This window comes from Polyodon spathula, chromosome 21, assembly GCF_017654505.1.
Source record: "Polyodon spathula isolate WHYD16114869_AA chromosome 21, ASM1765450v1, whole genome shotgun sequence".
NCBI lineage: Eukaryota > Metazoa > Chordata > Actinopteri > Acipenseriformes > Polyodontidae > Polyodon > Polyodon spathula.
Window position 1 is genome coordinate 30,461,434 of NC_054554.1, and position 26,038 is coordinate 30,487,471.

Here is a 26,038-nt window from a genome sequence, read left to right on the forward strand (position 1 = left end):
ATTTTGGCAATGCTTAAATATCAGGTAGCAAACGTACATGTAACAGTGTAGGAATTACAACAAGGCAGTGAAAAGGGAAGCCAGAGGAATCCACCAGCGTGCAATGCATGCATTTGTAATTGTTACGAGTCAGTCAGGGAGTGCATTCCTCTTTAAAGTGTTCAGTGCAGCCACTCCAGCGGACTGTCGGTCTGCCTCTGACCCTGGACTTGGTCGAAGCTCCTCAGAGGAATCGCCGTGAGAAAGCTGAGGGGTTTGGAGCGAGTATAGGGTCTTGGGCACAGGTATATGGTTTTTATTTGCCAGATAGACAGCAAACATTGTGTAATATAAACTGCTCAATTGTTGGAGTTTCTGTAATTGCTCACCTGTGATTGTGTTTTAAAGACTATTACAAGTGTCTCACTGGATGGAACAGACTCTGGGTTGAATTCATTTAGATGCAGGTTGACCAGCAGCCCCGCGTATCCTTGGAGTGATCTGCCAAGCATCAGCAACAAGTTGCAATGTGAAGATTAAATCCATCCTCAGAAACACCTTGCAGGGAATCCAGTACAGGGACCTGCCCTAGTTAGCTCTTATTACTCACATTAATCAGCCTGGAGGATTTACACCAAGTGAACATGCCAGCTGGACAACAAGCTCAGCATTAATCTGAGGGCTGCTTGTTTCATTAAAGGACATCAGGTAGCATTTCTAGCAGGTCAGTGTCAAGGCAATGCAATGATCGACTGGTGCAGTCGCAGTGCTTCAAGCTAGGCTTTGTTTTTGTTTTATTAACCTTTATTTACAGCGTAATCAGGAACTAGTGCTGTCAAAATAAAATGGAATTTCAAAGAGAAACTGATACAATGCAAATCACTTGTGAAATGTAACCTTCACTGAATTACCCATAGATCACGCCTTTGTATTCCTACAGTAGTTTTATAGCCTAGGTTGCTGATGAAGCCCTCAAATCACTGCTAGCATCAATAACAATTGATAATGCACCACTTTCTATTATACATATAGTTACTGCATTTTAGTTACCCACTGATACAAGACTGCCACCCGCTGGGCTTAACAGAACATGACAACTAGAAGTGATATTTAACGGGTCTTCAACAAAACAGCACGCTCTAGGGGACACAGAAATCCATTCCTGTCATCCAGTCCAGTATGTGAACTAACATCTCAGATCAACAGAATGGGACAAGTGCTACTGGTCTAGTCAGGGAAAGGCAACTTCAGCACAGTCCAGGGGATCGCAGCCATTATTTGACTACACAGAAGGATTTTAGTTTTGAATGTTGAGCAACTTTATATTTAAAAAAAAAAAAAAAAAACCTCACACACACCACCGCACAGCACACGTTATTTTTTAGAATTCAAGTTTAATAGTTTTACAAATATTTAAAGGCTACTTGTGTACATTAAATTCAAAAGTATGAATATATTAATAAATCCTAAGGAGATGTCGATATGCAACAGAGCAACACAAGCAAGACAGTTCTGAAAAGCAGACACACACAGAGGCCCTCAGGTTGAATGCGATTTGGGGAGAATGCATCCCAGAGCACTGGGAGAAATTGGCATCAGGAACAGAAACATGGAATAACAGCTGTGCACTGTATCAAGATACACACTCACTGAGACATGGAATAACAGCTGTGCACTGTATCAAGATGCACACTCACTGAGACATGGAATAACAGCTGTGCACTGCATCAAGATGCACACTCACTGAGACATGGAATAACAGCTGTGCACTGTATCAAGATGCACACTCACTGAGACATGGAATAACAGTTGTGCACTGCATCAAGATGCACACTCACTGAGACATGGAATAACAGCTGTGCACTGTATCAAGATGCACACTCACTGAGACATGGAATAACAGCTGTGCACTGCATCAAGATGCACACTCACTGAGACATGGAATAACAGCTGTGCACTGTATCAAGATGCACACTCACTGAGACATGGAATAACAGCTGTGCACTGCATCAAGATGCACACTCACTGAGACATGGAATAACAGCTGTGCACTGCATCAAGATACACACTCACTGAGACATGGAATAACAGCTGTGCACTGTATCAAGATGCACACTCACTGAGACATGGAATAACAGCTGTGCACTGCATCAAGATGCACACTCACTGAGACATGGAATAACAGCTGTGCACTGTATCAAGATGCACACTCACTGAGACATGGAATAACAGTTGTGCACTGTATTCTTTATTACAGGGCACTGATTGAGCAGCCCCTGCATAGCACCCCAATGCACCCACCTTTAGGTCACAGAGACAGACTAAACAAGCACAAGCCACCAAATAAAGGACTGGAGATAACAAAAACATTCATGAAGTCATTATTAGAAAACATCATTTCCCAAGCCCTGTCTGAACTGAGCGAGTACCAGGCTAGTCTAGTGCTGTTTATGTGCTTCATGTATGAGTGATACACCAGTGCACAATTATCTGCCAGATTTACTAACAGCAAAACTAGACGACAGAGCAGGAGAAGGGAGTACCCACTGTTAGAGGTTTCTCTGATAATCTACACAATGCTTATTTAATGAACTGGGTTCCACAGAACACAAATCACTGCAATGGTGCTTCTCCTGAAGCGTGGAGTTACACTTTACAGAAAAATTGAATTATTGCAAATGGTCTATAAATTACAAAATATCCACTTCAAACTAGATTAATTTACATTGTTAAAAAAGCACGGTTAGAAAAGGAATCCTGCTGTTGTAACATCTAACCCTCTGGCCAGCCAGCTAGGAATCTGGTCCTCACCCTTCTCAAAGCAGGGCTGTGCTCTGGTCCCGTTTAAAATGAGCTCAATCATCTCTTCACAGGACAAGAGCAAATCAAAAAGGTTTCACAGTGTCTGAATGCTGAAAACGGAGCATGTATCTATTTGCTCTATATTTGAACGAGCAGAGCCTCTGTTGGGTAACACAAATCTTGCCAATTTCATTGTCCCGTAACCAATGGCAAGTCCTTATTTCTCCCCCACACTGCAACACCTTCTAGTGAACGGGAATGGATTCAGCTCATTACACTTGATTAAGTGTAGGCCCTGCCTGCTCTTCTGGCAGTAAGCTCTGTAACATAAGAGGCAAGGGACCTATCACATGTCTTAAATCTCCTGCTAAACATACAAATAAAAAATACATTGCTAATTTCATGTAACTTCACATGTTACTATAGGGATCCATTTGGGTACAGCTTAATTTGTACTAAAGTAAGTAAATTTGTAGACTAACAGCACTAGAGTTAGATCATAAAATTAATAGAAACTAGACAACATCAATAAGAGATATTTTACACTATGCCATTCCATGCCGTTGCTGGTAAGCAAAAAGTTACCAACTGAATTTAGCCAGGCAAGAGCGTATATTACTCATAGAAAAGGCGTTCTAACATTAATGAGTTTCCTAAAAGACTGAAATATTTTTGCTCACCACACACTCATTGAATTCCTAAAAACCTGTTTAAATTATTTCAATTAGCACCCAAAATGTAAAGGAAGCAAACAACCTCCTTACTCTTCTATAACGCCTAGAAATGACTTATTGCTCTGGACAGAAATTTGGCTATTTAATTGGCTCTCCCCGCTTGCCCCCCCACCCCACACAGCTTGACCTAGACTCCCTTGTTGATGTGGCTGCGTTACTAAGGCAGCCAACTGTCCAGCGATCAGCTTTCAATGTACCAGCTCCCATCTGTTTCATCAAAGAGTGTCATTCTGGAGTTTGAAGGCTCATCTGTGGTTCTGTGTGGATGGATCCTCCTCTGGCTCTGCACAGGCTGGTGGGTGAGGAGAGGCGGCACTGCCTGGAAATCATGGAGCTGCAGTGGGACTGGCTGGAGGCGGTGGTGGCTGCACTACCTGGAAATCATGGAGCTGCAGTGGGACTGGATGGAGGCGGTGGTGGCAGCACTACCTGGAAATCATGGAGCTGCAGTGGGACTGGCTGGAGGAGGTGGTGGCAGCACTACCTGGAAATCATGGAGCTGCAGTGAGACTGGCTGGAGGAGGTGGTGGCAGCACTACCTGGAAATCATGGAGCTGCAGTGGGACTGGCTGGAGGAGGTGGTGGCAGCACTACCTGGAAATCATGGAGCTGCAGTGAGACTGGCTGGAGGAGGTGGTGGCAGCACTACCTGGAAATCATGGAGCTGCAGTGAGACTGGCTGGAGGAGGTGGTGGCAGCACTACCTGGAAATCATGGAGCTGCAGTGAGACTGGCTGGAGGAGGTGGTGGCAGCACTACCTGGAAATCATGGAGCTGCAGTGAGACTGGCTGGAGGAGGTGGTGGCAGCACTACCTGGAAATCATGGAGCTGCAGTGAGACTGGCTGGAAGAGGTGGTGGCTGCACTGAGCTGGGAGAAGCCACTGTGGCTGGACTCCAGACTGGTCATGGAGCCCCTGAAAGAAAAAAGAAAAAGAGAGACCCAATCTGAAGGAGGTGGGGGATGAACCCCAACTCTCATTGTAGACACATTCCAAACAGATAGTGACACTTGTTTTTATTTACTGCTATTTGTTTTTCAGGATTCGTGTGCAGGGGTTGAGATAGTTGTATTAAGTGTTGAGCAATATCAGGCTAACTTCTTTCAGCGCGGCATGTCGTATGCAGCCCGGTTTGTGTGGGAGCCTCTGCGGAGCCCCGTTTGTGTGGGAGCCTCTGCGGAGCCCCGTTTGTGTGGGAGCCTCTGCGGAGCCCCGTTTGTGTGGGAGCCTCTGCGGAGCCCCGTTTGTGTGGGAGCCTCTGCGGAGCCCCGTTTGTGTGGGAGCCTCTGCGGAGCCCCGTTTGTGTGGGAGCCTGTGTGCAGTAGAACCTGTCCCAGTATCTGTACAATCTCCCGTTAGTCATGCGAGGTCAGGAAACCTGGAGGACCCCAATTGGTGGGGAATGTAAACCCCATTCTACAGACCCAAAGCATGAAACAGTCCAAAAACAGAAAGGCCGAGCAGCGAAACAGAGTATCTTTTGTAGTGAAGCACAGGAAACTAAGCACTGAAAACAGAGCAGCGTTCTCTCCAGGCAAAGGACTCAACAGGCCAGACAAACAAGAAAACTCTTCACGAGGCACTTTAACAAGTAAAATGGTCAATGCCAATCTGTACATGTCTATGGATTTGGTTTGGGCCAGCCTGAACAACGTAAGAGTTTATTTTGTCTGCTCCAAGAGTAGAAAAGACAAAGTAGTCTGGCAGGGAAACTGAATCTGCAGCAGCATTAACCAAGCCTTACACCCCAAGCCTAGAATACCTAGTCTGAACCACACCAATTAAACAAAAACACTTACAAACTCTCAACATCGTAGCAAGCATTTCTTTACAGGAGGGAAAAAAGAAGATAAATTGATTTGAAAGTTGTTGCTGAAAGCAGCGGTTAGCTGATGGGCATATTGAACAGTCTTAACAGTTCTCTTTTTTACACTAATGTGTTGCATAAACTTACTTCTATTCATCACATAGCTATGGAATGCAGAACAAAGAGCTCTGCCTCCTTCAAATCTTATGATTACAACTATAACATTTAAGCTTCATCAGCACACCCTATGCAAGTGAAAACCTCAATGTTTTTTATACAAAAGGTTGCATCCATTTCTTCTACTGTGAACTATACATCCAAGCAGGACTCACCGGAAGTCTTCAGAGCCCAGCACCTCTGTATAGTACATGACTTTGCACTTGTGCGACGAGACCTGCAGCGTGGCCAGCACGTCGTCCACACGGGGCAGGCTGGTGGTGGCGCAGGCAGGCATGTTGTGGAACTTCCACTGCAGGATGTAGAAGCCAGGCCACCTGGTCACGTGGGAGCCCTGCGGGGTGGAAGACCGATTCTCAGTTAGTCACTGTGGCAAAGCGTAAGCCTTGCACAGTGAAATATGTAGTTTATTGTATGTTTTTGTGTTAATTGTTACAATTGATTTAATTGTTTAGCTGCTGTGGCGCTCCGCTGGGGACGATTACCCGTCTGCGTGGAGCAGCAGCTGAAAGCAATCAGCTGTTCCAGCAGGCAGGTGGGCGTGTCTCAGCAGAGCGTCAAGATAAAAGCATGGCGATCGCTGTGATCGGGGCTGCTGCAAGGCCTGCCGTTTTCACGGCACCTTTTGAGTTATAGTTTGGGGTATTGTGTTTTATTTTGCACTTTTTGTACGGTTTACTGTATTTGTCCTCTGTGCGTTACCATCGCTGGTAACGTCACATGACCGCCTTTATTTTACTTTCACTTTCTGTTTTTGTTAATAAATCCTGCGCGCCTGTGCCGGCGTTTCAACACCGACCTCAATCTCTCTGTATGCTTGAACAGCGGCGACCCACACGCGTGACTCGAGGAAGACCCTGTCACAGTCACCCATCAGCTCCCATGACTTTTTTACTGCAGCATTCCCCAGAGACACTGGAAACGCAGTCCCTTACCTGCACGCTCTCCCCCTCCTTACAGATCAGAGGCGACTCCACCATGCTGTAGTCGAGCCCCAGCTGCCAGGACTTGTCTATGAGCTGCACGTTGTTGCCCCCTGGGGAGGTGATACTGTGGGCACCCAGTGTGTCCTTCTTGGGAGGCTGGGGGGCCCTCTTTGAGTGAAAGATGTTAAACACGATGTCTCCTTTGCACACATCGAAATCCCAGGTGATCACAGAGGAGGCGTCAATGATTTCTATCAGCAGCTGCAAAAATGTATGGATGAGACTTGCTACTCTAGCAAAAAACAAGATTGAACATTCCCTAATGGAACCCCCCTCCCCCCACCCGATTCTGCGGATCACCAATAGTCAAACCCCTGCATCAGATTCCCCTTCAGTAGTAAATCGTGATTAGGACAGTCTGGAAGGAAGATCACTGCCTTAACCAATGAAATCTAAATTAGGTAACAAGGTTTTCAAATTCACTGCACTGCAGCACCAACGACAGCAATGATTCGACCCCCTGCCGGAGTTCTCCTCACATACCTCGTGTGGAGACCCCTTGAAAACACTGCCGGAGTGGTAGATGGTGTCGGTCCAGAGGCGGATATCTTCTGTCTCCAGCTCCTCAGCTGTCCGGTACAGAGCCTTGGGAACCACGCCCCCTTCTGGAACTTCACACTGGAACGATTCACACAGCTGACACTGAAACATGTGCGCCAACCTGCCTGTACATATCCCTGCTTAATCTCTGTGCTCACGTACCTACCTGCATTACTGCAAATCTGAACCCATCTGCAGTAGGCAAACCCAGCAGCTCAGCATTAGTCCTGCAGATGTTAGAAAATCCTTTGTGCTAAACTGTATTTTGGATAGTCCATTAGCTCCCTGGTCACACTTTCAAGGTAATTTCCAGATCACTGCCCAGCACTGATTCCTCAGTATGGAGTCAACTCCCCTTCTGCATGATCATGTTTAGGTTCCAAGTGTGTCTGCAGTGCTTATATAGGACAGCAGATGGCACCAGAATATAACAATACTATTTCTGGTCTACCTTTTAATTTCACAAGACACTGGCTTACCACACATTCTCCTCCCAGGAAGTCAGGAATGACCTCTTTGTCAATGTAATCGACCAGCCCTCCCGGACCCTGGTAGTCATTTCCCGCGTAGATGAGGAACTTCTTGCGAGTGTTTTCATTGATGAACGGACTGACCTGTAAAGTGACAGACCCGGTATGGCTTTTAGCAGAGACCAGCAGATCTCTCCCTCAGGAAATTCACATGAATGATCCAGTTAACAACCTCCCAAAAAAACAAACCGCATCTAAAAAAGATTTCAGCTTCATCTGGTGGTCAAAACACTATACAAAGAAGAGGTTGCTAAAAACTACTACAGGGATGGAGCCAAGACTCCCACTGCATAGCAGTTTGATCCATTCCTGGTTTAACAAGACACTGTAGTGAATCAAGCTCATATTAAAACCTGGAATGGGGGAACTGCTATGCAATAGGAGTTGTATTTGCATCCCTGTAGTATGATGGTAGCAATTAGTAAACAAAATAAATGTTGCCCTTATTTGGCTCACACAAGGACACACAGCTCCTGATCTCATCTCTTACACTAATAACAGTTAGTAGCAGAATCAGTGTTTTCAATGCACAGCTGCTCTGATTCAATTATGAAGAGAAACAAGGAAAGCTGCTGTTGCACTTTGGGGACAATAAAAGACTGCTGCAGACTCACCAGAGTCCAGAGGACAGGGAAGACCCTCGGTGCTCGGAGAATGAGGAGGAGCCCCAGGGTCTCGGGGTAGTTTGCTTCCACCACCTCGATGATCCGCAGCAGCGCCTTCACTCCCGGCCGCCACAGGTGCCTCATATTAAGGCCTTCCAGGTCCACAAGGCAGGTCCAGGAGCTGAGGAAACAGACAGACAGGGTCTGGGGTCAAACCCCTGCACGATTCAACGGTTTGGTGCAACAAGATTCATCTCTTCTAGTATTTATAGGCTGTTCAGTCACTGTGTGCACAATTGTACCATATTAAGGTTACTATCTATGCATCTATTTTATAATGCATTCAAGTTTTTTTTTGTGAAGTTATGACTCCACAGAGTTCACACAAACACAAGGAGATATTCTGATCAGTTCCAATGAATTGTACATTTAAAAAAAAGGGTTAAGTGAAGTAAAGTATTTGCACTTTCCAATTCAACTCAGAGATTACACTTCACTCTCAATAAAAATAAATAAATAAATAAAACAAGTTAATTCCTTCTATTAGTGCCCCAAATAATGGCAGGCGTTAGCAAAGATCTTCTACGCACCTTATTGGTCGTCCGAAGACTTTTGTATTTTCCTCGCATCGTCTCAGCCCTTCTTCATTGATTGACAGGACCTGCATTAAAGAGAGATTGAGCATTCCCACCTCTCCATAGTTCAGTGTGCAGGAGTAAAGAACTCAAAGCAGGTAAAGCAAGCAGCTGCTCTGTTCCACTCACATGTCGAAGCAGAGACTCCTCCCCAAGTGCCCGGACTAGTCCCTTGGTATCCATCTGTCCCAGACGGAGCACATAGAGAGGGCGACCATCTGAGAGAAACACAGGGAGGACTCGGGATTACCCTCTCATACAATAACCACAGCAGCACATAATGGCTTTCAGCAACAGAGGACTCACACGAATGTGAGAGAGTCAGGGGACCCTCCACAGATCAGCAGCAGCTTGATAATCACATGCAGTCATTTCAGTTAGAAGATTGCTTGGTCAGCAAGAGGCAACACTGGGAAAATTACCAGCGATTGCAGCCCAGACTGGTCAGGACTTATGATGCTAAATAGGTCTTTAATATTGAGAACTCATGTGGGGTCTTACTGTGATCTAGTCAATAATGACACACAATACAGATAACTGCAGGTGAATGTGAATCTAACCAAACTGCAGCATAATCTCAAGCACCGCAGGTCTCAGAGACAGCCCACTAGTTAACCAGTTCATGCCGCAACGTACTGTCCCTCAGGGATTATACATGCTTTTCTCCAGAATGTAGCATGCCCTAGCATGCCCTGCTACTGTGCTAGTGAAAGGAAGTGAACATTAGAACCGTGGAATGAAAGGAGACACTGATCCCAGAGGCAACACCCTTACAGGACCCCTTCAGCAACTTGGCTAATTTGTAAGGGAATCACAAGATATGCTCCCAGACACTGAATACAGAGCTGTTTCACACAGAGTCGCAATCACACCCTCACAAGAGATTTTACACGGTTCATAAACACAGCAAGGGTAAATTGCAGCTGTGTGTCACCCAGCGAAGGAGGAATGCAGTACTGGTCTATCGCTAAATCAGAATTGGAGCATGCGAAATGCTCATGGACATGCAATAAATTCAAGTTTCATACTGATGCCAGACTGCATCAAATCTATTGGACCCGCTCAATTTGTGACAGTGGCGTACCATAACAATCATGTAGCAATGCCCCAGCTATATAATACAGTAGGAGGTGCTGTTGCCATCAAACACAGAGTGCATCCTGTCATTCACGAATCTCAATTACATCAATCTGAGCTAATAAAGCACTACAGGGATGGAAATAGGACTCCCATTGCACAGCAACTTGATCCATTCCTGGTTTTACTGGTAGGGACACCGGTGCGTGTTACCTATATACACTGCAGCTAAATCAAGCTTGTATTAAAACCCTGAATGGGTGAAACTGCTACGAAACAGGAGTCTTATTTCCATCCCTGTACTATAACACTGCTCTGTCCTGACAAGATCAGCTGCAGCCACTTCCAGAACGCAGCGATTCCTGATACTGCTCAGGTGGGACACCTGTTTACTAAACCCCAGGGGTGGCAGCTGCGTCTCAAGGAGCCCTTACCCTTGTCGTGGTGGTGCCAGCCCCCAGTGTAGTAGTCTTGCAGCACCTGCGGGGAGCTCCACGTCTCCAGCAGGTAGTCCACCTGGTGCTGCTTCCTCCAGGTCAGGGACTGGCACAGGCTCTCCCTTGCCTTGTCCATGTTGAAGTCACGAGAGCGCAGAAAGCGCAGGATGTGCTCGTCCTTCGGAATCTGGAAACGAACAGGAATAAAACAGAGATTCATCTGTTCAGAGACATGAATCATTCAGAATTTTAGCAAGAGACAAAAAGGCACGTCCTCATATGAGGCTGTAAAGAAGATGCCATTTAAAACAGCTGTGTGCATGAATTTGTATTTTTATTTTTTGTTATATGTGGATGCTAGTGACAGCAATTATTAGTATACCCAACAGCTTACTGTAAATGTTAGCCAGGAAATGTATTCTGCAAGGGGTCCTTTCTCCATTGAAAGTGTTAAGTATTACAGAACTTTTTAAAATTTTTTCAGCAACTATTGTGCGCATTATCTAATACCAACGCATGAAGCAGATAATCATCAGAACACCAGATGGGCCCACGACCTACAGCCCCAACAGATCAATACAGGAGGTGTGTGTATCCAGCAATGCAATGCATGCAGCCTCCGAAACCAGGCAGGGCTGAGGGGGCTGTGTGGGGATGCGGGTCTGAGGGGGGTCTCGGTCAGAGTACCTTGCCCTTATGTGTCTCCTGCAGCCACTGCCGCAGTCGAATCAGGCAGCTTTCCTGCAGAGGCATCAGATCTCCTAGATAGCGCTTGATGTAATCTGCATCCAGTTTGTCTGGGAAGAAAGAAAAAAAAAAAACACACAGCCGTCACATTTACAGTAAGTGAAGTGCAGGAACCAGTTTTGCTCAGTCATGGAAATCTAAGAAAGCATTCCCTTAATACCTTTACATATAAAACATACCACAGGGCTTGGGATGGCAGCCGACTAAGATAATGAATTTGCACTAACTGAAATACAATAATCAAGGCTCCATGGCTGCTTTGTGTCCAGCGATATATTTCATGCAATCTCAGAGTAGTTCATTTGCTGTAATTGTTCTGGTTTTTATTGGGATTGATCCAATGACTGAACGCATGTTTTCTGTCCCTGGAGTCTCTTGATAAATGTGTCCCGTGGTGTTTTATTTGCGGGAAGATTGTGAGTAGATGTGAGGAGGGATCGGTACCATCAGGAGTGCCGGCAAGGGGCTCTGCCGGACTCCCAGGGGCCCCAAGGGCCTCCTTGCTGCCGTGGCTCTCCTTGGCGCAGGCAGCAGGGATGGAGATGGCTGCAGAGACTGGACGCTCTGGCTGGGCAGGGGGAGCTACAGCAGGACTCCAGCGGGGTATGAAGGCGACACCCTCATCTTCCAGTTCCTTCAGGTAATACTCAATGATCTCTTTGCCCTAGAATTGAAGAGGCAATGGAAGAGGGGTGGAGATAAGACTCCAATTGCATAGCAGTTTCACCCATTCCAGGTTTTAATATGTGCCTGATTAGCCCCAGTGCATAGCTAACAAGCTCGGGTATGTCTTACAGTAAAACCAAGAACGGACCAAAGTACTGTGCAATGGGAGTCTTGAAACCATATGGAGTTGCATTTGCTTGTAAACCCTGCGGCCTGTTCAACAGGTTCCAAAACTAGGATACAGCACTCTAAAGGAGCTCTTAAAATTAGGAATCTGGGTGGTTGAACAAAAGCCTAGTCAAACCAATAGCTGAAAAGCTAATAAATAATAAATGTTTTTGCTAAACTTTGTCAGCCCCCATTAACTAACACTCTATGACATGAACACATCCCTCCTCCTCCCTCCTCGCCCCTCTGGATGTACCTTTTTAATACTGCCGGCATATTGCTTCATCGCAATCTTTTCCACAGTGCTTTCAAAGCCAAAGAAAGATTTGATATCCAGACTTGCAGACTGCTCAAAACAAGTCCAGTCTTCATTCTCCGGGTGAACCTGCCAATATCATCACAACACATACTGTACTCGCATTCAGAGAGACCCACACAAAATACCTTTCTATACAATTCAGCACACCACTGCACACATCTATATGAATCTAGATAGCAGAGAGGAACTCAAACAGCAGGGCACCTGTCATTAAAAATACTTCTAGCATGCAGGGATCCATTTCTCTTGCTGCCCAGTAGGCAACGACTCAAACAATGTTTTTGTATAAAATAGAGAAAAAGAAATGTATCATGTGCAAATACCTTGATTTCAGACTAAACGAACACTGAACACATTCCTCCTGCTAGCAAAGTAAGTTTGCAGGGAGTGCTAATAAATCATTCACAGTCTCCTTTAAGCTGGGTGTGGGTCAAAAGCATCTTTCTAAAGTGTGATGCTGAGTCCTATATTAGGGGTTTGCTAGCAGTTCAGTCTGAAGTGAACAAGGTGCTTGGATATGGAAGGGCAGGCTGACTATCCAAGCCTGTATTGCAGTAAAATGGCTGGAGAAGTTTCAGCTCACAGTGTAACAACAGAACTCGTTGATGATGACTCTGCTGGAGAAGGTTTCATTGCGGGCCTCTATCTGCAGGGTCCGCTCCCTTCTGTTCAAGGAGTTCTTCTGGATAAAGTACACATAGTCCACCCCAGCAATCTGGGGAAAAAAAAAAACACACACACACACACATGAAACTTGCTCCCCACATCCACCAGACACACCTCCTTTAAGAAATCCCCAAAAGTAAATCAGAAACACAACCATGCATGCTGGATTGACTGCTAAAGTAACAGGCTGTATAACCTTTTTCCTTCTCCAGAGATTTATTTAAGCTTAGGTTAATATAGGCATGGCCAGTGTATTGTTAAGAACAACATCTGGGAAAATCAATCGATCTCATCTTATAAAATGTCACACAGCCTGGTCTTTGGCCTGGAAATGCAGTCCTGTTGTGTAGGGATTGGTTTGGAAAGGGAAGGAGGTGGTACCCTCTTTAGCAGCCTGGGCGCGTCCACGTCCAGCTTGCACCGCCTCTCTATCACGTGCACGGCCCCGTCCTCGCTCTTGAACTCGCTCACAGTGTCGCTGTCCACGAACATGGGGATCAGAGGGCAGGTGGGGAATCTTCTTTCATACGCCTGTAACAGGGAGAGAGGACGTCAGTCTGGCATCATTTTAAAGCCAAGCGCTTTCGCTACAGGAGGAGTTTGTTTTTACAGACAGTGGGGCAACACTCAACTCCTCCTCTGCACAGCCAGGATTCAAAGCCCTGACCACCTTCCCTCCCCAGCTTGGGATTCAAAGCCCTGACCATCCCCCAGCTTGGGATTCAAAGCCCTGACCACCTTTCCCTAGTTTAGGATTCCAATGTCGCCTAACAGTACCTCACTGCTGGCAAGCTGTTCAACAACACTTCCACAAAGTTACTCATGAACTAGGCTTCTACCTAGCTATTGTTATATGGTATAAAGGTTGTCAATGTTTACAGCTTTGTTTTTACTTTAAATGATGCTTTTGTTTTTCTGCACTGTGCTTGTTTTTGTTTTCCCCCTCTTGAAGATCACCACTGGAAACAAGATCTTTGTCCCAGAGGGTTTATCTTAGGAAAGCTTTTGAAAAAAATCCTGGTTTTGCAGCGCACGGTAAACCACTTTCCTGTGAGTGAGCTTGACCTCTGGCCACAGAGAAAACACACACACTTTTGTCTCCTCGCAGACAGCTCCTTGTTAAATGGGATGTTCTGTGATCAGTAATAGATCAGCGAGGAATTACATGACGGATCCTGGGATCACACGTCTTCCAACGGGCAGCAGAGTACAATTAGGAAAGCACTGAAAAAAAACACTTCTTTGAATGGCACATTTAAAATACTAAAATTATTTGTTCAACATCCATTTAAGCAACTCACTGGACTTTAATACACAAGAGACCGGGATATGTCAACCACTTAATAGTGGGTTAATAAATCACATTCAATCCTGAAAAGGGGCAGCTTTAACAGCCACCAACCAGCAAACACAACCCTCCAGGGTAAGGAAGCCCAGGTGACCCAGCATGGCCCAGCCTCCCCTCCACATGACGCAGGTGGGAGATCAGCCGGGTCCCAATGATGCACACAGTGCTGCGCTAAGGGATCACGCTTCATCACTAAAGTGCACTGAATTGCCAAAGGCAAACCAGAATTGCATTCATTGTACCCAATATTCAAAACTAGAGACAGCTGTTTTGACAGCACAGTACAGTTGTGAAATATTAATGAATGTTAACCAGCATAGCTGGGGGGTGGGAGTGATGCAATCAACAGACAGGTCATCCTCTCGGTTAAAAATTCTATGTACGGTACCGTTCGCATGCAAAAACAGTGAAAGGCTTGCTCGGTAAAACTTTCATACATTGAAGATTCCTTTTCTGAAGTCCCTGCCCCCACAAAGCCTGGGTTTCAATCTGCTGCTCCAGGGTCCGCTGTGGAGCACTTAAATAACCTGCCCTTTGTCACCATTGGACACTGGAGGCAAGGGGGAGTAAGTTAACCAGAACACTGTACACACTCACACATTTCCCTTAATCCCTACCCAGCTCAATAACCAGAGAAGTCCTTCTCACTGTAACCAAATCCGAGGCATTAGCCTGCTAATAGTTTTAACACACATCACTTGATTTAGCGCCGAGCCAGACTGACAGCAGCAGCCACGCTCCTCTCCTGCCTGGTAATTACAGCAGGGAAGATTAGTGTGCAGCAAGGTCAGAAATACCAGGGGATTAAACACAAAGATTTGCCGTTTAATCGAGGCACAGCACTAATCATTCGATAGGATCAGGCATTTTATTTTGCAGTTAAATCATCAAGAGGCAGACAGTAATAAGTATACAGGTCTTTCCTGTCGTGATCGAGAAGTGTAATGAGAAACATACAGGATTACATTACTGCCCATTACTCAAGGACAGCGGTTTTCAACTCTGCTCCTCGGGTACCCCTGCGTCTTCTGGTTGTCATTCCAACTGAGCTCTCAATTACTTAACCAAGCTCTTAATTGATCTGATAATTAGCTTAATTAGGCCTTTTTAAACAGTTGGAGATTTCAGCTTAACTAAAATGTTATAAATAACTAAAATCTGCAACTTTTTAGGAATAAATAAAAAAAGTTCTAATTAAGCTAATGTGTGTTTCAATTAAGGGCTTGGTTAAGTAATTGAGAGCTCAGCTGGAATGAAAACCAGCAGACAAGGGTCCCCGAGGAGCAGGGTTGAAAACCGCTGTCCTAGAAGGGATTCGAAAACACATAAATGCTTTCCAATATCCCACCCCAACACAGACAGGCCGTCAGACAGCAGTTCTTGTGAACACAGGGCACTGCTGCCATGTTCTCCAGATTAGTCCAGGCATTACTTTTGAAATGCCAGTAATGTATACTGAAGGACCTGCTTGCCAACCGTGACTGCCTTTCACCTCAGACAGGGAGAAGTAGCTTTTATGTATTACAGGACACAGCAGAGATTCTGAGTGTCATCATCCTTTAATATCAGTCATGTGAGGGTCAGACCGTTCACATAAAAAAAAGCATCTCCTACAACAGTAACAGTAATTGCTGCAATGAGTTTCTTCCCTGACTGCAAGCCTCAATGATACATAGACTTCTGGGTCTATGCATCATGGGTAGACTTCTGTGTGTGTGTGTGTGTGTGTGTGTGTGTGAGAGAGAGGGTCTCTCTCTCTGTGTGTGTGTCTTTCTCTGGGTGTGTGTGTCACTGTGTGTGGCAGAGCCTGCACCAGATGCTGAGACAGTTACCTATCCTCAGCTGTGCTTAATACAAATTACATGATGTCAAATTAATCTGTTCCACGACGTACCCTTGCAGGTGAAAGGACAGCACCCCAACAGGCTGACCAATAAGAGTGCAGCTCTAGTTCTAAAGGAATTCCACAACAGAACAACAAGGTCACTTTGAATGGAATGCAATGCAATCAGGACTTGCATCGCTCATTTTAAAAGATTAGGAATACACAAAGTACAGCCGTTTCTTTAACCTAGGAATCCAATACATTCCTGCGCTGTTGATATAAAACCAGTTCCAGGAGCCTGAGGGAAGGTTCCCAGCAGAAATGCTTTTAATCATTTATTTCCTTTCCAAAGGCATTGGGTTTCACAGCCAGGTCACAGTGTTACCGCTAAGTCAGTGTTGCTGTCACGCACTTCATCCACGCAATGCACAGGCTTGTGTGCCAGCTGCCATCGGCAACGACTAGGTTCTCAATTCAATTGAAATATAAAGAGAAAACATTAAAAAAAACACATTCATTCAGCAAAACACAATGCTTTGCTTAAAAGTGGCGTGGCATAGTGGGTGGTTATGAGGACTGCTTTAGTGGAGAATACAAGAACCAAGGTACCAAGTAATGAGTATCAAGATCCGGACATAGCGAGTCCTAATCTCCAGCATTATTCACAAACCTTGTAAAAGCACAGAGGGCTGACTGCACACTATATCTGGGTCAATGGCGAATCTGCCCATTACCAGTGCATTTGCATTATAAAATGCTCCAATGAAAATGTGGGCCCTTAGAACAGTAACTGCAATCGCGTGTGGAATCTACAGCCAAGTTGTTTAATGGGTTTGGAACATGGAAAAATAATTAAAAAAAAAAACATGACTAGGGGAGCATCTACTGAATATACAAATAAAAACAAAATAGTAGAAATGTCGATCTATCTACACGGCTTCTCAAAGAACGGCTTTCTGCTGCTGCGGTTTCTTGCCCTTGACTTGGCACTAGGGCCCCCTTATTCAATCTCAACTGGTTTTATTGCAAGCCTTGGAAGCTTTCGAAAAACCCGATTTGACAAGTTCTGGGGGGGAAGGAAGTTTGACTATTCTTTGAGAAAACAGTTAACCAGAGTGTAACAACGACAATAACAATGTGTAGGGACTCTGCCATATCCACATGCCCAGTACAACTGGAATTAAAACAAACACCCAAACTGATGAGAAGCAGATTACATGATATAATACAGGTCAGAATTGGCTATTTGCTATGCAAGAAATAACAGGAATACTGCACTGTTCTACTGAAACATACTGTAAACAGGGAGGTGGGAGAGGCTGTGGAGAATACAGCTGTGCCTGTTGAAATCCTAAATGTTTTATTAATCTTCTGAGTGCACGGTACCTAGCAACCCCCACACAGACCTGGCCAGCACAGCTGTTAATAATGTCTATTTGCAAAAAAAAAAATAAGAAAATGCAGACACCAGCATTAAGAACGCCAAATGTTAGGACCTCACTTCCCCATTAAATAAGACAAAAGGTACAGGATAAGTCCCTCAGTAAAAACTGCTGCAGTCTGCCCCTTTAAAAAGTATCCAAAATGAGCTCAAAGAGAGAGAAACAAACAATTACAGCAGCATTTCATTTCAGATAACAGACGTTAAACCAGACATCACTAGCACTTCCATGCTAATTATTTTGGCTTGGCAGTGGCTTAAAATACCATATAGTTGAGTTCTTATTGTACTTCTACAGGTCTTCTATACAAATCACTCCTGAAACAAGCACTACCACAGTGCTGCACTAATATTCTAGGAACAGGATAAACACTTTGGGTTAATGCAAAGCGATTTGCACGTTTATCTTCATTGGTGTCGCTGTTGCTTTACCAAGAATGTATCGACAGGGGCTCTGAAAACAAGCCTGCAGGGGAGTGCTTAGTTTCCAAACGCTGACAGTGCAGCTCGACGTTTCTGCACAGCGAAGCGCTGTGGTGTGAAACGTGCCAACTTCAGGAAACGCAGCGCTGAAACGGCACTGTGGCCCCAATGGAAAGGAAAGTTACAGCACAATAAAAGCCCTCCTCGCTGCTATCCAAACAAGGAGGGGTTATCACTGGGGCACTGTTACTGCTGGAGCAGCAGCACAGCAGCTATATCGAAGCACAACAGGAAAGGATACTCATTTAACAAAGTCACGCAGTCCTGGGAACGGGGCTGCCAGTAGACTGTGGGGTACCACAGCAAATCCATTTACAGGACAGCCCCACTGTGATGCCATACACTGCGTCTTTCAAAAAAACAGGGTTTCAAACATTACATTAGTTTACTTCATTTTAATAAGACCAAATTTGTAAGGTTTGTTTTTCTCATCGGGATAGAAGCCAGACCACAGTTGAAATATGTCCTACCTTCTCAAAAACGAGAAGAGAAGCCAAGTTATGTAGTCATGGATACTCTTAGAAAAACTTTACAGTATCTATGGCTACAGAATCAAAACAGCTCTACTAAGGTCAGTTCTTGTGCTTAAATTGAAGCTGCTGTAATGATTGCCTAAGTCTGAGAATCTCTGATAAAACTGTGAACCAGCTGACACGTCCTCGTCATTAGCTGGGAAAGAAGCCATCAAACGCTCAGCTGACAGAAGGGTCTTCCCTGCAGGCAGGGAAACAAGTTAAGCAAAGGACATGCAAACCCTAAGTGCAAATTGTGTGCAAACAGGACCGACTCTGAGAAGGTTTCAAGGGCTTTGGATTACCATGAAGCACGCCCCTAAATTTACATGAAGGCATCCAGTGGCCTTGTTCAGAGATTCGGAAAGGACACAATCTGATTAGGCTATATAATGGAGTATGCATCTATTTTAAAATTATTATAAATTAAATGTACATTAAAAAAGGGGAATGGCTGTTGATGAAGTGAGTTTACAGGAGACAATAGACAAAGTAATCTCCCAATGGAAGGATTGAGATAGGTAGGGTGGCTTACAGGATCACTGCTTGAGTCACTGCTCTGAGAAGATATCCGCTATAGGAACCAGTCCAGCAACCCGCTGAGCACCATCACTGAACACAGCAATCCTCAACTCTTAACTGTGCAGAGCCACCTCTGGAAATACTGCTTCTCGGGGTCCGACGGAGCCGGGGAAAGCTGGCCCTTTGCCGAGATATCAAGTCAGCATTCCAGCTGAGAAGTGTCAGCAGCCAGCACTCTCAGACACTTTGACAAAAACAGGAAACACGAAACCAAAGAAAATTACCCAGTGTTGCCCCTACATTGCATTTCCTAGAAAAAGTAGTTGAAAAAAGTTTTTTTTAGGTGATTAAGCTTAACCTTGTATAAACACATTTTAAATTCACTGTTGATTTAAAGCAAGTCACTACCATCAGAAGCAGATTACCAGGATCACCCCAGTGTTTGTACCACAAGCTTCCTTACATAACCACTGCTCCTTGTGTTGACAGGGACCTGTGTGGCCCAGTGTCTATGTACACAGACGCCGATGTGAATGTCACCCTATCTGAACAAAACAACTCAAACCAAACAATCTACTTTGCGTGCGCACAAAACGCCCATTACCAGCAATATGATGGGCATGGCTGTCTTTTAAAAGTGGTGTGCTGGCACTGCAGCGTTGCACCCCTGCAAAGTGCTTTGAGATTCTGTGTGTATTAAAAGGTGCTATAGAACGCCGGCTCCATTTTCCTCAATAGAGCTGTCAAGCGGGTGTGGTGTGCAGATCACCTCAACATCTGTAACTCACACTGCTCCAAAACATCAATTAAATGGCTGTTTAGAAGCGCAGCGAGTGGTGATGATTCAGAGTCTACGCACACAACTACATTGAGCAACATCTTAATCCTCAAAAATGCTAAACTGAGTTACAGTGACGCTGAAAGAGGCTCGATGACAGTAATGTATACAAGCAAGGTATAAAAATAAGCAATTAAAGCAGGAGGCGTTTGCAGAGTGTAGTAATGATTTTAGAAACTGCAGGTCTGCAGTGCATCAGTCAGAGCTGGAAAGGCATCATTAAGGCAATAAAGTGTGCGTTTGCATTTTGGAAAACTGCTGTGGCTGAGGACTGTTTGGTTAGCTAAGCTGCTCCACACAGCCACCCTTCGTCTCAATAAGCAGCTGTCTATTGCCTGGTGGTTCCACATGTTTTTAACAGCAGCCATGTTGCCGTACAAACACCTTGCATTTTAACCCCAGGGCTGTAGCAGCAGGTGTGAAAACACAGAAAGATCAACTCCCTGTAAAGAATCTCAATAAAAGCACAATGGTATTGTACTGTAGCTGCTGCAAAGGAAGGTCACAACTTGATTCAGACTGCTCATAACAAATTTGATGAAAAGTTTTTCAGGACACAGCTGTACCAGTCATTAAAAACTAGGGATACTGTTGAGAGCCTGCCTCTGCCTTTGTGTCACTGTAGATCAAATAAAGTGTAGCCCTTACTCTAGCATATCTATCTCAATGCCAAGAAAACACAGCCTGAGCCTTCCAGGGATACCTATTAGCACCGCAGCTTTAATGAGGAGTCGATGTTTTGAAGCAAAGGTGTTTAGTTGCAGATCCTGTGGGCAATAATGTAAAGAGACTTGCTGTATAACAAACACAGAACATGGCAAAAAATACACAGCAAGCCGCCGGGACTGTACAAAACCCCTCAGAAACAAGGCAGGTGCAGACTTGACAGCAAACAGAGATCAACAACAGTACTTTCAACCAGTTTCTTTCTACAAGACATTCCAAATGCCTGAATAAACAGACCTCTGGCCTCTACTGTAGGACGATTATAAAGTCATTCAGGATTGCATGCAGAATGCTGCATTTACACAGGCGTTCCCCAGCTTGTGACAAGGCAGCAGTGCAAAGTGGCCAGTGATCTCAGTTATGGCATCACTTGAAATACAGGTTCTAAACTTTCTTGTATTAGTGCATTCCAGAGTCCCTCTCATCCTAATAATCACACGCCCTTGCTAACTTGCCTTGCCCAAATGCAGATTACAAACATCGACTCAATGAAAAGCTGTGTGGTACAGAGTAAGGTCACAACTGCAGCATGTGACAGCGTGAAAAGAGGAGATAAAAAAAAAAAAACAGGAAAAGGGGCATGTCTTGAGAAAGCAGAGAATGCACACCAAGCCTCATTTAGAGGTTATCCTTCTGAAACCAGCCTGTTATCAGCCTGGCAATTGCACAAGCCCAGTTAAAACACAGAATCTTTCTGCAGATTTTGTAACCTGGACCTTCAAAAGCAATAATTACTGAGGATAATGGATTACCAATATTCATTTTTCAGTACAATATAATATGTTTTTATTGATACTGTAGGTAGGTTACAATTGAGTCTATACAGCAATTAATTCACCCTTTGAATAAACCTACCCAAATCTGCACAAACCCAAAAGAGAGTTCCTATTTCCACAATGTTACAAGATTCTCGGTCACCAGTAATAAATACCCAATACAGAATGAGCAGCTCAGTCTCTATGCCAGAGGGTGTAAACTTCAGCTTCCCTTCTGCAATGTTGTGGTGAGTACCTAGTTAATACTGCTGCCAGAATGCATAAAACAAAGCTGAAACAGATTCTGTGGAGTTGCTCAATTGCAAGCATTTCTTTTAAAGTAAAAAAGTCAAATAAATTGCCTGGACATTTCTAGGAGCTGCAGCTTTGTAAAACATCCCATCTAAATATATTTTACTTTTTTTTTTTTTTTAAAGACAATATTCAACTTAATTTGTAAATGTCATTTCACACACACACACGTAATGCCAAAAGTATTACCATCACATTACAAAGGACTTTCCTGTTATTTCAGCCAGATGGAAAATAGGAACATAACGAGGGAGTGTCCTGAGATCTGTTCAGTGCAGTGCTATGGGAAAGGGGCCAGATTCTCACTAATACAGGTTAGGTGTAGCAGTGGACAGCAATCAGATGGGTGGGAATTACCTGCGGCAGACGGAACCCAGAGAGTAAGCCGTCAGAGATGCCTGTGTGTTCTGAAGGAAGTTCTGCTTCCCTCATGCTCTGCTCATTGCGCTCTGTTTAAAACACCTTCTCTTTTCAGCAGCTTCCACTTGTACTGCACTCTCTCATTCTCCTCTTATGGCACCGAGGGGCTCAATGACCAAACGCTACATGGAAGTGCATGTTGTAGCCTGTAGTCTTGGACAAACCTTCTCCCACACTGTCACAAACACTTTTGAAATGTGCCGGCAGGTTTGTGTCTGTGCTTCAAAAACATTCCTGCAGGGTGTGGTCGTGGGCTGCCCAGTGTTCACTACTGGCAGGGGCCAGAAAACACACCACTGTATTTCATTGTGCCTCCATACTGAGGGCAGGTCCAGTTCAGTGCTGCCCCTGAGATACAGCATGATCTTAATTCAAGCACTTGCTGGGCTGACCTAAACTAATGATGCAGCATGTTTCAGAGCTCCACTGCACAGAGCAGCCGCAGCCCCGCACCTCAGGAATGCACTGGGGGATCGTTTAGTGACAGCTGTGCAGCCAGCTGCTCATCAGACCCAGGCTGGCAAGGCTGAACCAGTGCCTGTGCCCACTGACCACCTCACCCTGGAAATACAATCAGGGATATTGCATTGTGCAGCAGACAGACAGTGAACCTGCTTCTTTTAAAAAGAGTTGAAAAGCAAAACAAGAGGTAGCAACAAAGGGGAGCGAGTTTTAACAAAGGCTGCAGTGTTGCAGAGATCCACTGCTGCATTGGGAATATTGTTGGAACCAAAACTAAATATATTGTTTGTGATTTAGTTTTAGAAGTTGCTTTGAGTCAACACCCTTCTCACACCTGGAGGCTTGAAAAGAAGAGAGTACATAAAGGAGTGTCCTGTACAATAACAGAACACACCTGAGCCCTGGAGAGTCACGCAAGGTACCTGGCATTCAACATGAATAAAGAGGGTATTCAGCAGGATTGCCTTACAGAAACAATCGGGAGAATAAATCACACTGCAGTACGTACACCCACTACTGGAGAAATATTCCCCAACCCAGGAATAGAAGATCTGTTAGAAGTGGCTGATCAGAATCAGCGACTGTTTTATACTCAGATGAATCCAGGCCCCAGTTCTGAAGACAGCATGATAAGACCCAGGGATGTATTTCTAGAGGGGATCTGCTGCAGACTCTGCATTGCTCTCAGCCCTAATCAGAGCTGGGCGTGCGGACCGCTCTGAAAACAGCCCCCTGGTGCGGAGGCAGCTGTGAAAGAGACAACTGCTTATTTATAGGTAGAAGTGCTTGACCTATTTTAAGAAGAATTTTCAGACTGCCATGCTGATAGCAGACAGACTGCAGTTAAAGAAAGAGGTTCATCATTCAATAGTCACCAGCGTGGTAAACTATCACGGTACAGCCCACATAATTTCACAATCTGACGTTTAAAGTCAGACAGTAAAAGTAACAAAGCAGAACTGTACTGCAACAACTAAAAGGGAAAAGTGATACCTACATTAACAAACAGCACATAGGTGTAAAACACATTATTTGTAAACCGATCCCCAGCCTGTGCTCTTGTACAGACAGCGATTGGGCATTTTGCCCAGGGCCCTGGGTAATCAGGGACCTATAACATATATATGATATAACAGATCCTCCCCCTGCCTTGAAGTCATTAGCACAAAGCCAGGTCACAAGTTAAAGTGTTTTTGCAATGCAGCCTGTAAGAGGTAAACAGCACTTGACAGTAATAATTATGGTGGGTTTTGTATAGATCATTCCACAGCACTGTTTAAACACTATAGAGATGGAAGCAAGCTGGCCAACCCACATTATCTGTGCCACAGACCATGCTACCCTTTTGTAAGCATTGTTTTTACACTGCACTGTTCATTCTGGTGAGCTTACACAGTCCTTTTCAGTCAATTTTTCAAGAATGTCAACCAACTCAAAAACAGACTGTTTAGGAAATGTGGCAACTGTGGATCCAGGAAGGACTGACTGGCCATTAACACAGAGAAAAAAAAAAAAAAAAAAAAACCAAACAACTCACCGCCATGACCAACTCGAAAGGGTGCTTGTACACCCGAACGGGCGACTGGTACTTCTGCACCATGATCACACTCCTTCGGGGCCGGCTGGGTCCTGAAACACAAGCACAAAACCAATCAGGATTGCCAGGAGAAACTGGAATACAATGCTGCAACATGTGAATGTTTACACAGAGGAAAACAGGCAACTTCCAAAAGCAAGATTCACAGAAGGGGAGTCGTGGGCCATTTGACAACTCTGTGACACTGGGGGGGGGGGGGGGGGGGGGGGGGGGGGGGGGGGGGACACACCACCAGCCTCTATAACGTTGTATCTGTGCATGGATCAGAAACCAGGTCTACCCACACAGTCAGACATGGCATCTCTCTTCTCCCTCATCAGGATGTGTCTGTAAGGGTTTAAGTCATTTGACTGACATTCACAAACTGTGACACTGCTTTCCTGGAATTTGCTGTGCCAATGTTGAAAAACTGGTTACTGATCAACACAGAACGGCTCGGGGTTTGATCTCTGGCTGAGTGTATTTAGACATTCCAGTTACGTGAATAGGCAACTGGGCTGAAAACACAACCGTCATGAGCTGTTGAACCGCAGGTTAATAAGCGTTCATTTAATCTGGTGTTGTAAACAATCATGTCTGCTATATTAGTTTTAATCAAGGAAGGAGATGACAGACTGTAATGAACCCGTCGGGCACTCCGGTACAAAGTATTGTTCACATTCCCAACACAGCCAACATGCAACAGGAACTCTACATTTTTCAAATCTCTAGCAATAGAAAATAATATGCAGGTCCGACACAAGCTAAAATTTAAAAACAGTACTATAATAAAACAATGTAAAAAGGGTTGACAATGCACAGATAGCGCGTTTTACATGCTTGATAGTTTTAAAAAGCAATGAAGTGTTACAAAGACATCTAAATGTAAAATTAAGGCAAAGTATCGTATTTGACATTACTTTAACTTTTAGTATACATACGCACGCAAAAAATATTTACATTTAAAAATGCAGGACGGACATGTATAGCATACACATAAAACGCCATAATCATCTACAGAGTAGGCAAGACGTCTAATCATCTTGCCCCATTTAAGAGACCATCGACTGTCAACGAAGTCCTTAAAGTTGTAAAATATTTCTAGCTATGCCATCTTTAAAATGTAGTAAATAAATAAATAAATAAATAAATAATAATAATAATAATCAATATTATTAAATGGGAATTTACAGACAGAGATGCTCGTAGGGTTTTGTTTGTTTTTTAATTAAAATCCACAGAGCAGTGAACACACACACACACACACACACACACGAACCTCTCGCCTTGACTTGGCGTAGCTCACCTTCCTAGTTGTGAGGTTCTGAAAACTTCTTACTATGCCAAACGGTGTACACTTCCCACCCTGTTCATCAGGGTATTAAGCCCCACACGGTACTGCTCTTTTGGACTTGCTTCAGACACACGGTACTGCTCTTTTGGACTTGCTTCAGACACACGGTACTGCTCTTTTGGACTTGCTTCAGACACACGGTACTGCTCTTTTGGACTTGCTTGTGCCTCCCCAGTAGACTCTATGCGCTGATGCTTTCTTTAAAGCCCCGCACCTTTGAACGCGCTTTCTTCTGGCTGTTGTATTGCCGAGCTGCTTCCCAATCTTTAATTATTAATATTGCATTCACTGCCAGAGATCCCAGACTTGAAGACCGTTCCCCTTTCCGCAACTCATCACCCCGCCACCACCATCAACTCAGCTTCTTCATCGGAAAACAGTCATGTTGATAAGCAGCTCTCTCCGGTTCTGTGCTCCCTCTCCCTTTGCCTTTGCGTTGTACTGGGAAGGTAAGTTTCTTTTTTCTTATTGCAATCGTGGTTACAAAACAGAAACACTTTCAAAACAATCCTCACGGGCTTCCGCTCCTCTTTTTAGCTTTAAATAAATAAATAAATAAATAAATAAATAGTCGCTTCCGCTCTCCAA

General features: G+C 44.6%; 1 protein-coding gene across 4 annotated transcripts; it reads right to left on the bottom strand.

The window, feature by feature from the left end:
• Positions 1–1,373: 1,373 nt before the first annotated feature.
• Positions 1,374–26,038, bottom strand: LOC121296175 (SEC14-like protein 1). 4 transcript variants are annotated; one of them, XM_041221448.1, is made up of 17 exons: positions 25,376–26,038; positions 24,058–24,149; positions 13,258–13,407; positions 12,794–12,925; positions 12,148–12,276; positions 11,502–11,721; positions 10,998–11,107; positions 10,308–10,497; positions 8,926–9,014; positions 8,752–8,822; positions 8,171–8,342; positions 7,506–7,640; positions 6,970–7,104; positions 6,436–6,687; positions 5,656–5,834; positions 5,316–5,342; positions 1,374–4,431 (listed from the first exon to the last, which is right to left on the bottom strand). In XM_041221448.1, exons 2-17 carry the CDS (start codon positions 24,118–24,120, stop codon positions 4,326–4,328), a joined length of 2,160 nt encoding a protein of 719 aa, XP_041077382.1. In that variant the 5' UTR covers positions 24,121–24,149; positions 25,376–26,038; the 3' UTR covers positions 1,374–4,325. The 4 variants fall into 4 exon arrangements, with proteins under 4 accessions (XP_041077382.1, XP_041077381.1, XP_041077383.1 ...); XM_041221447.1 differs by having other exon boundaries at positions 25,403–26,037; XM_041221449.1 differs by lacking the exon at positions 25,376–26,038 and adding an exon at positions 24,402–24,421.